Source organism: Gymnoscopelus microlampas (assembly GCF_963454915.1).
Source record: "Gymnoscopelus microlampas genome assembly, chromosome: 9".
In the NCBI taxonomy this organism is placed as follows: domain Eukaryota; kingdom Metazoa; phylum Chordata; class Actinopteri; order Myctophiformes; family Myctophidae; genus Gymnoscopelus; species Gymnoscopelus microlampas.
In genome coordinates, this window is record NC_139946.1 from 44,391,818 (window position 1) to 44,403,317 (window position 11,500).

The 11,500-nt window shown below is 42.5% G+C and overlaps 1 protein-coding gene across 2 annotated transcripts; it reads right to left on the reverse strand.

The window, feature by feature from the left end:
- Positions 1 to 38: 38 nt before the first annotated feature.
- Positions 39 to 10,453, reverse strand: LOC311051287 (methylcrotonoyl-CoA carboxylase beta chain, mitochondrial). 2 transcript variants are annotated; one of them, XM_084065823.1, is made up of 13 exons: positions 10,380 to 10,453; positions 9,483 to 9,584; positions 8,553 to 8,723; positions 7,992 to 8,188; positions 7,644 to 7,822; positions 7,290 to 7,370; positions 6,252 to 6,430; positions 5,099 to 5,303; positions 4,331 to 4,422; positions 2,935 to 3,091; positions 2,370 to 2,492; positions 1,030 to 1,260; positions 39 to 475 (listed from the first exon to the last, which is right to left on the reverse strand). In XM_084065823.1, the coding sequence occupies exons 1-13, from the start codon at positions 10,397 to 10,399 to the stop codon at positions 389 to 391; spliced, it is 1,824 nt and encodes a 607-aa protein (XP_083921949.1). In that variant the 5' UTR covers positions 10,400 to 10,453; the 3' UTR covers positions 39 to 388. The 2 variants fall into 2 exon arrangements, with proteins under 2 accessions (XP_083921949.1, XP_083921948.1); XM_084065822.1 differs by having other exon boundaries at positions 8,553 to 8,726.
- Between the last annotated feature and the right edge of the window lie 1,047 nt (positions 10,454 to 11,500).

Below are 11,500 nucleotides of genomic sequence, written 5' to 3' on the forward strand. Positions count from 1 at the left end.
GTGCAAGACTGAAATAATGAAAAGTTACATTTCTGTGAAAGGATCTGTTACAAGTCAACTACCTTCTCATCATTCTTCAGTGATTCGTTCCACTTTTAGAAATTAAAAATAGTGGAGAGAGAGAGAGAGAGACATACATACAGGGCACATTAGTGTTGATTTTGCAAAAATAATAATAGTAAAATAACAATGCATTTCCGAATTTGTTTCACTTCACAGCAGTAGGGTTACACCACATCCTGTGTATTAGTATAATGTTATATAAAATAAATAACAAACCAGGCAGACACCATCCTCTTCCAACAGCCGTTTCGAACCATTCCTGCTCGACGAGAAATGATCCATGATAGACGTTTCTAGCCTGTGGATGAAAAGGAGTAGGAGGGTTCTAGAAGCGAATTAGTGGCGTTCGCAGCCTCTCTGTGGACAGCTGATACTGCTGCTGTTTGATGATATCCAGGCAGTCTCCGAGAACCTACAGACAGAGGGGTGGACATATAGACAAGCATAAACAAAACAGAAAGAACACAGAGAGATAGACGGACAGGCAGACAACATAAAGGCAACAAGATACTGTATAGTCACATCAGTACTAGTTTCCAAGTCTGGAGTCTGTTTCACTGTCTCTGTGTGCGTGTGTGTGTGTGTGTGTGTGTGTGTGTGTGTGTGTGTGTGTGTGTGTGTGTGTGTGTGTGTGTGTGTGTGTGTGTGTGTGTGTGTGTGTGTGTGTGTGTGTGTGTGTGTGTGTGTGTGTGTTAGTAAAATCTACAAGCTCAGAACGCGTTGCATCACAACGCGTTGTGAGCTTGTAGATCTGCTATTTTCAAACATTTTAGTACTTTTCCTTTTGGTACTTTAAGTACATTTTGATACCAATACTTTTGTACTTTTACTCAAGTAAATTTAAAATTCCTGACATTTACTTGTAACAGAATACTACAGTATATTAAGTAAAACATTTGAGTACTTTTTCCATAGAGTGGCATAGAATGAAGAGATGTATAAGTGTATATAATCGTACTACAGTACCTTCCTAGTGTCCTGAGGCAGAATGACTCCGTCGTCCCAGAGTCGACCAGAGGAGAAGAACGCTGAGCTTTCCTTCTCGAGTCGTCTGTTCAACTCAAGCTCCTTCTTCGCCTGTTGTTCCTCTTCCTCTGTGCCAGGGGGCAGCAGCGAGTCACAATGACCTGGAGCCACCATAGACACTCTGGCGTTTGGCCACAGGAACAAGAAGTTGGGGTCGAAGGCTCGCCCGCACTGGAAAAAGAAAAAATATTCAAAAATATGAAGATACGCCATCCCAATTGGAGCCACTAGAGGCAACATGGTACACAAATCCTGGGTGCCGGCGTCTGACTGCAAATCTCTGTTTACTGGTGCTAGATCTCGCAAGAGTGTGTTGCTGGGACAGAGAAATGTCGATGATAAAGTTGATTTTATCCTGATTTGTCTCTCTGAAAAAAGGCATTTTAGTTTTGGAATATTATGTGTCTTGTGACGATCTGGTCTAATATTTAGTTCAGTGACCATGGAGCTAAAGAATGGTTCAGAAGCTGTGTTCCCTTTCACTCTCCCATTGAAATCGATAGACTCCGTCCTGCTTCCTGTCTCCTAAAAAGGCGTCCGCCCACTTCCCACAGATATAGGAAGTAAACCGGAGATGCTGGGTCTTGCAATTTCGGTCTTGGATTCGACTTAAAGCCATGTCGAACTTTGGTAGAGCCTTAGGTTGTATAGCTACAGTACCTGGGCATGATATAAGTGCAGAAATCTTTTTTTTAGATATATTTTGGGCATGAGTGCAGGGGTCTTCAACATGGGGTCCTCAGAGTTACTACAGGAGGGTCCGCCAAATCTTTGTGTGGTGGGGAACATTAGCCGAGAATAGCAGATCTATAAGCTCACAACGCCTCGCGCTTGTGAGCTTATAGATCTGCTATTTTCGGAGTCAGTGTAGAGGGGAAAAGAGCAGACCAAGTACAGAGCCAATGTTCAAGTTGACTAAATATTGAGGACAGGGTGAACTGTCTGAAAATACACATTAACATGAATCCAACTATCTATGAAATCTATGAAAAAGTTTAATCTGCAACACAATTTTATACAATATGTAGTGGGGGTCCCCGATTCCTTTCTCTCTCCGCAAGGGGGTCCTTGGCCTGAAAAACGTTGAAGACCCCTGATGTAGAGAGACAGTAAAAGGTAGGAGAGACGAGTAGGGGAGCGACATGCAGCAAATAGTCAGATCCAGCCAGGATTCGTACCGGGGACTCACTGTCGTGCATTAGAGAGCATAATGTGGTATATGCATGACCCATTAGGGTCGTGCCAAGTCCAGATAATGTTTATATGTTGGTGCCACTCACCATGGCATAACTGTCAGCACCGTGGCACCCTCCAATCACTATGGTGATTTTGGGGACAGAGGCGCATGCCACTGCCGACATCATTGAACCTTGTGCCTTAAGACGGTTGCTGTTGATTTCTGCCTGAAAACACACACATACACACACACAGTCTTTTATTTGTTAAGCCAATTTCAACTTCAATTTCACTGGAAGACTTGACAGAGTATAGACTTGTTACAAATGCTACATTTGCTACTTGTATAGCCCACAACAACATTTTATCACCCATTCTTGAGAATTGGGACAAATCATGTCCTACCAAACCATTTAAATTTATTATTTATTAACACAATAATTTAAAAAGAAGTTTGGTGAAGATATATCCTTAAAGGATTTATATATGTGAATTACATAAGATTTATACAATGCTTTGGTCTGGTTTCCTTTTTTTTACATCTAAACTTGCAGTCTTGCACTCGAAAACACCCTCGTCTCAGACAAGGATAGGCTGAACGAGACCCCGGAAGTGAGCTTCAATTCCAGTGAAGTGGGTTTGCCCCTTGGTTGAGAGACAGAATAATACCTGTTGTGTAGAGAGAGTGAGCCCTGGTGTGGGTGCCGTGTTCTGCAGGAAGATAAGAGGGATGTCTCTCTGGTCGCACAACTGGACAAAATGGCAGCCCTTCAGGCACGCCTGGTTCGACAGCTCCCCGTTACTTGCCACTATGCCCACCTGGTGGCTAGCACAGCACATACAGTACACACACATACATTTAGCACACACACACACACACAGTATAGTATATAGTGTATACACACATGTACACAACACACACACACACACACACACACACACACACACACACACACACACACACACAATCAAATTGCAATTATTGTGTGACCAAAGACCATTACCACAATAGGCTCTATGCACAGCAGACATATTGGAAAGAAATTGGGCCTCTTCTTACTTCCTTCACAGGTGTTACCAATGATACTAATGAAGGCTCTGTTCCATTCTGGTCAAACAGAGTCAGGGAGCTGATATTGTGCATGTTGGCTCACTGGTGGTCCAGGGACCCTCATGGTTCCTTGAGGGGGTTCCACATGGCCCCTTACGGGTGTGTAACTCTGAGAGTGTGCAAATGGAACCAAATGGACCCGTAAGGGTCCATTTGGTTCCATTTGTACACTCTCAGAGTTATGGGGTCGTTGAAATTAAAAGGTTTGAGAACTACTGCGCTACACTAAATGGAACAGAGCCTTCATTTGAATCATTGTTAACACCTGTGAAGGAAGTAAGGAAGAGGCCCAATTTCTTTCCAATATGGCTGCTGTGCATATAGGCTATTGCTGTACAAGGGATCAAGGGGACATTTTAAGTTAACTGGCCGTTAACCCAGTCAGTTAAGGTTTGGATTGGTTGCTGACATTAGTATGCTAATCTGATTAGTACTTAAGTAGGATGGCGGCTTCCTAATCTCATTAGGGTGTGGGTGGTCACTGTTTTTGTGGGTGTGGGGTAGGAGGACTGTTTACAGGGTCCAATGAGGTTCATAAGCTGATTTCATTCTAAAGCCGATACAGGATAGTCTGTTACAACACATTACCAAATGAGTCCTCTTTGTTCTCTTACAATCTTTCCCACCATAGATAAGACTCCATCTAGTCTAAATGCATGTCAAACATGTATTGATGTGACAGTTTCACAGAGACAAATTATTGCATGTTAATCCCTTGTTTGCAATTGATTTATATAGATTTGTACCATTTAACAGTGAAATCAAATCATTAGCATAACTTATTATCTCAAGGTACAAATACAGAAGAATAAATAATACCGGAAAGAGACAAAAAATAAAACCAACATCATCAATTCTTTTTTGGCAGAAAGCTTGTGTTATTCCTGCTCTCAAAGTACCCTTAGTAAGTACACAAAGTGTCACTTTGTGCATGTGTGGGTGTGTGTCCTTTACCCATGTATTTTAGCGAAGCCAGTCACCAGTGTGGTTCCGTAGCGAGCTTTAAACTCTTGGAATCGACTCCCGTCCGTCAGCCGGCTAACTACCTGGACGGACAGAAACAATAACACGTCATCCTCACTGTACAGGCAAGAGGGGAGATGATGAGACACATTGTGAGCTTGTAGATCTGCTATTTTTAACTACACTGGATCTATTGGAACACAGGTTCTTTTTTCCATTTTCTGAAAAGTAATCGTTTTGGATCCGACAGCGACGATATGCAACTACCTTTTTCACCAGCGAGACACATGTATTCTCTGTATTGTGTGTTATAATGCAGTGGTTCTCAAACTTTCTCATGTCAAGGACCCCCAAATTGACACTTATTAGCCCGCGGACCCCCATTTGAAAAGATAAGCCAGGGACCCCAATAAGAGAAGATTGTTTATGGCGCTCTAGCAGTGATTCGCAACCATTTTAATTTCAAGGAACCCCAGTTTGACATGCATTAGGCTACGGACCCCCATTTAATGGCATTTATACCTCTGGGACCCCAATTCATATTGTAAAATCAATGTTAATTTAACTCTGAGAGTGTACAAATGGAACCAAATGGACCCGTTAGGGTCCATTTGGTTCCATTTGTACACTCTCAGAGTTACAGACCCATAAGGGCCCATTTGGTTCCTGTCCAACATTTAGCTGGGGACCCCCTGGAACCCCCTCAAGTACCCCTGGGGGTCCCCGGACCCCACTTTGAGAACCAATGTTATAATGTACCATTTTCACATCCATACTATGGTTATAGTTTAGAGGAGCCAGTCCCATCAGCTCTTCTGAACTATTAACAGGCTCCTCCTTCCTTAGCGACTCCTCCTCCTCCTCCTCCTCAGGGAGCTCATAGTTGAGGGTGGATATGATGTTTCTGGTGTACTCATACGCCTCCTTCTCCTCCCAGGCAAAATGGTCCACACAGCCGCTCACCCTGAAACACAGAGACAAGGCCATAGACAGACATGCTTTTTCAAAAGATGCATCTGGATGTCATAAAGGTCTTTACAAGTCCAGATGCAGCTTTTGAAAAGCCAAGCATACAATAAACAACCATCAGACAGTTGATTGTTTATTGCAATCAAGTGTGTTTTTATTGCAATGGTTCAGGTCTTCCATTATCAGAGGAAATCACATCAATTCTGCCCTCCATAGGTTAAAAAAGGTTGTGCACCGTCACCATGTTGTTATATTGACAAACTGGTGTGTGGAGCTTGCACTACATTTAAAATAGGGCTTCAGCCTCAGTGGGAAGCAGCCTTTTTTTTCATCAAACTATAACAGAGGACTGGCCCCGTCCACTGGCGTATCGGTCCGGGCACCCAGGCTACAATGTAGACTGACAGCGTGTCGCAGGTTCGAGTCCTGATCCCGACGGCCTTTGCTGCATGACATTTCCTGTCAGCCTACTATCCTATGAATAATAAATACATCTTTAAAAAAAAAGATAACTATGACAGAGGACCAATCAAATGGGTAAACAGAGACAGGTCTGTTTTGCCACTGCTATATGGACTCATTACACTTTACTGGATGAATGTAAACACGTTCCTTTGCCTTCTCGGCTCATCATGTGACCAGGAGGGCTCTCTGGGTTCCTTACCCACTTTTAACCTGTCGTTCTCTATTTTGGGCATGTCATTATTGGTGGAAATTGTCCAAAATTGTCAATAAAAGCTAAAATCTACAAGATCAACAAGCTTGCAGTTTGACTATTTTCACTTTTTGACATACAACAACGTATATATACGGGTAAAGTGGTTAAGCAAGGCAAGTCTGACACAATCCTCATAATGCATTTTTTTGTTCAAGCTAAAACTGAGTATTTTGCTCTTTAAGTTTTTCATATTATATTATTATATCTTATTATTGACCTACTTACTCAGCATGAAGTGTGGCTCCTCCTAGGTCCTCAGGTGTGACGTCCTCTCCTGTAGCAGCCTTGACGAGAGGTGGCCCACCCAGGAATATGGCCCCTATCCGGTGGACCATAACGGTCTCCTCAGCCATGGTGGGGATGTAAGCTCCACCGGCTGTACATGACCCGCACACTACTGACACCTGCAGGACACACAGAGAATTGTCACTGGCAGTGACAGCTTTATTTGTACACAAGCACTTTAGGCCTAGTCTGGTAAACCCTCCCTCCGGAAATCTCATTTCCATTTGATTTCAGGAGTGAGTCTGGCATGATCGCCCATTCTGCAATATTGGCTGTGGGCTGGAGTTGGGCGGGAGTAATACCGTTGACTGACAACCCCTTCAGCCAATGATCGTTGTTACCCTTCAGCCAATTGCAGTGCATATTTACCACCTCCAGACTAATGTGACGCAACGGGACTTTTGAGATGGCCATGCCCAAAATAGGTTGCCTTATTTGGATACATGCGTGTCACTGCCCGCCCCTGCCGGTTCTCTGAATTTTTATTTTTAAATAGGCTCTGTCATGATTAATTGACCACATATATGAAGTTAAACAACTAAATTCTATCTAAACGATATCTTATAAGTAAATTCCGTGCCTCAAAAAATACGTTTGAGAGCGTTTTAAAACCGAAAGTAAGTAGTGAAGGCACTCGCACAAACAACAATGGCTGCCGTTCGTCTTTTGTCGGCGGCACTCAGGCTGCACTCGGCTTCATTCGGGCTCACTCGAACTCGCCACCTGATTGGCCAACTGTCGATGTCAATCACAGAACGATGAGCAACGACGCTGATAGGCTCGTCCACTTGGTGGACGACGAAAAAAAGTCAAATAAGCCTTCATGCCAGACTCCTTCCTGAAATCAAATGGAAATGAGATTTCCGGAGGGAGGGTTTACCAGGCTACTTTAGGCCTGTATTCACTTCTATATATATCACAACTATGCTGTATTTGCTGTGCTGTTGTAGCATCCTACATTATTGTTATTTTTTTTACCTGAGGGATCTTCATGCCAGACAAGATGGCCTCGTTGTAGAACATCCTCCCTCCCTGGTTCTTGTCTGGGAAGATCTCTGACTGGACACACAGACACACAAGTAGAACACATTGAAAGGATTGCCAGTATGAATCAAACTCAAGCTGTAGATAACATGTATATATCAATTGAACCACGCAGAAAAGAGTGGATATCTAAATGGAATTTGATGAGATGATTGATATTTGTAACTCTGAGAGTTTACAAATGTTATTATCAAAAGTTAAATTAGAGGCGTAACCTAGGGCTGGTAAACGAATATTCGATATTCGAATATTATTTGTGCGTGCGTGCGTACGTGTGTGTGTGTGTACCTGTAGTGGTAAGAAGGCCCCTCCAGAGTCGACCAGGTAGACGCAGGGGAGTCGGTTCTGCATCGCCACGTCCTGTGCCCGCAGCTGCTTCTTCACTGTGATTGGATAAGCCGTGCCACCTTTCACTGTGGCATCGTTGGCGATGAAGACACACCACAGACCATTGATCCTGCCTATGCCTGGATGCACACACGCACACACACACTTTGAGGCAGTCCATATACTGTATTTGGCTACACACTCCCTTAACCCCATGGCTGGTTGTGATTACCAAACACTGTGTTTTTGTTTAGCTTGTCGGTTGGTACTGTCTGTATATCATCAGTAGTGGGTTACTTAGTCACTGACCAGTCAGACAGCCAGCTGAAGGGATGTCTCCGTACGGCAGTCCCAGGCCGGCGAACGGGGACAGCTCCAGGTAGTCTTCATCGTCCAACAGGAGGCGGAGGCGTTCCTTGACCAGCAGCTTCTTGTTCCTCTGAGTGTGTCTCACTATGGCACTTTCCCCACCTCCTTTCTGGATTTGCTCCTTTAACTCCACATACCTGTGCGTGGGTATTAGAGAGAGAGAGACAAAGACAGAGACAGAGGCAGTCAGTTTACTGTCACTATTCATGTTTCCTAGTGTAGTAGACTGCCCTCCGCTGTTGGCATAATGTTCTGCTAAGTTTACACCAGGCTACTGTTAATATCCATGGTTACTATTTGAACTAGAAAGTTAACTTAACCTATGTTAGCTTAGCAGTGCCAGTTGGCACATGAAACCGGTCATACATCCCACAGAAGGTTCAGTGATGTGATTTTTTGACAAACTGGGGCTAAATCTGCATGTTTATAAAAAAAGAACCGAGTAGAAACAAATGAGAATAATATACAGCATACAACACAGCAGGGAGGAACAGAACGTACTTGTTTTGGCAGGCAATACTGTTTCGGAGGTTGGCTTCATAGACGTGTTGCTGTATAGGCTGGAGGGGTTGTTCCAGCACTGGGAAGGCACTGGGCAGAGTTCTCCCTCTCTTCCTCCTGGCCACAGAGCCCATAGAGCGGACCACACACTGGCCCTGACCTTGACCTAACCTGCTTCATAGAGAGGGTAACACACAAAAAAAGAAGCTATGTCACCAGGCACCAGCACAGATGCAACAATATGTATAAAGCATAATATAGTATCTGAAACTCCTGTTTGATTTGCTCTACTGTGTCGCCTGGTGGGTGTGGGGTCCAGGTATGTAGTTCTTTCCGTGTTTCACCTACAACAGGGGTCTTCAACAGGGGGTCCTCAGAGTTACTACAAGGGGGCCGCCTTTGTGCGATAGGATATTTTGTTTACAGTACATTAACCAATTGAACCCTACCATCCCTATTCTGAGGAGAACTTTAGCCAAAAATAGCTGATCTACAAGCTCACAACGCCTCGCGCTGCGAGGCGTTGTTGAGCTTGTAGATCAGCTATTTTTTGGGAGAGAGGTGTGGTGTAGAGGGGAAAAAGAGCACACTAAGTACAGAGTGAAAGGTCAAGTTAACTAAGTATTGACGGTTTAAGTGGTTAAATGGAAAATACAATGAAACTATAAGGAATCTATGAAAAAGTGTAATTTGCAACATAATTTGATACAATATGTAGTGGGGGTCCCTGTGTCATCTCTCTCTCAGCTAGGGGGTCCTTGCCCGAAAAACGTTGAAGACCCCTGACTTACAGCATTATTGTCATCGCACGCGCACGCACACACACACACACACACACACACACACACACACACACACACACACACACACACACACACACACACACACACACACACACACACACACACACACACACACACACACACTTACCAATTTTGTGTTTGGTCTCTTGTGATTCTTTCCCTCCATGATAGAGGCTGACAGTGAGGCGATAGCAAGGCAGGACACACTCTCCCTCTGCTGCATATATTCCTGACCCGGAGAAGCATAGATAGGTTATGGTAGGTATTCATTAATGGGTATGGCTGATACATATATGCTATCATAAGTAAGGCTAAGTTTGTATGTAATGTTACACGACGTCAACAGGTATAAAAGAAAGTGGTGTCCTAACATATTATGATCACAACACATGCAGAGGCAATGCAGGCAGGCATGTATGCAGAGGCAGTGGTGTAAAGTAACATTTACTCAAGTACTCGCGACGCATTGTGAGCTTGTAGATCTGCTATTTTAAAAAGAAAATTATACATTTTATACATTTGAAAGCTTGTGAAATGGGACATTATGCATAAGGAGTACTTTCTACTTTTGATTCTTTAAGTACATTTTGATACCAATACCTTTGTACATTAACAAGAACATTTTTTTTATTCCGGACTTTTACTTGTAACTGAGTATTCCTACATAGCAGTATTAATACTTTTACTTAAGTACAAAATGTGAGTACTTTTTCCACCACAGGTCATGTGGGGTAACTGTCACCAGGGCTCACTTGACTATACATATATGAACATGTTAAAATGAACAGATTATTACAGTCCTATTGATGCAAACTAAATACAGAAGCTGGTGTTACAGCTACTTTATACACCAGCTTGTTTGCCTATAATTACAACCATGGCTCAAAACAGCATAATGTAAAGAAAGTAAATCTATGCCAAAGGTCATGAGGATATTTAAAGGCGAGTGTACCTTCCAATGAAATAAAAGCGATCATTACATAAGTGCATGACAGTGTAATAACATAAGTGTAATAGCTCTTACCTTGATATGCAGCTGTACATGACACTGATCTTTAAGAACTGCACAAATTGGAAATTCACAACAACACAAGACACTACATAGCGGTGTTGCCAGATTTTGAGAGAGAAACAAGCAACCAGGTCAATGAAAACAAGCCCAAAAAGAGAACTTTTGAACATAATATACATTGGCTATTTGAAAATAGCCAATTTATTTATTTTTAAACTTGAAGTCATTTTGAAAAATGTTAAATATTGTTTAAACATTTTAACACAAATATTGTATGGTGGGGTCCCTGGCACAAAATATTTTCAAATGGGGGTCCGCAGACAAATATTTGTTAATTTGGGGTCCTTGACTTGAAAATGTTTGAGAAACACTGGTTTAAACAATATTAGGAAAGACCAAATAAGCAACTAAACGTTAAAAACAAGCCCAAATAAGCAACTACACTTTAGAAACAAGCCCAAATAAACAACTACACTTTAGAAACAACCCCCAAAAAAACACCAATATTTACAAACAACTTTACAGAAAAACAAGCCCAAAGTCACTTATAATACGCGGACATGGCAACACTGCTGCTACATATTCAATAGGTGTCACACTGAATACTGCCCGTACGGAAACAACGGTGAGCATAGAAGTTCCATCCACCGCAGAACTGTAGAGAGAGATCTTCGCCACTAGAGGGAGGTGTTCACTAATTAACGAGTCCATCTTCTTTTCGGGAGTTGGTCGAGTTGACGGTTCAAGGGAAAATATCAATTTGCCAAGAAAAAGGATCATTTCAAACGATTAAAATTGTTCTGATTTGAGAGAAAGTCTTTCTGAGGCAGCCTTATCCATTCTGCAGAAACAAATTATGCAGTTATGTATCTCTACAAACACTGACCTTTTCAATTTACATTGAAGACACTAATGGGAGGCACTTGTGCTGGACATAAATTAGGCTATTTATATTTGATGTTCTAATATAAAAGTCACAAGTATATAATTTAACATTTCATTGAAAATACTTTCATATCAGGAGTTGCCCCAGAAAGTGTAATTTATCATATTAATTTAGATAACAATTTCGACACCCTCCTTTTGATTTGGGGGGCCTTTGACCCTGACGCTGAAACTTTCAGCCTCAGGGG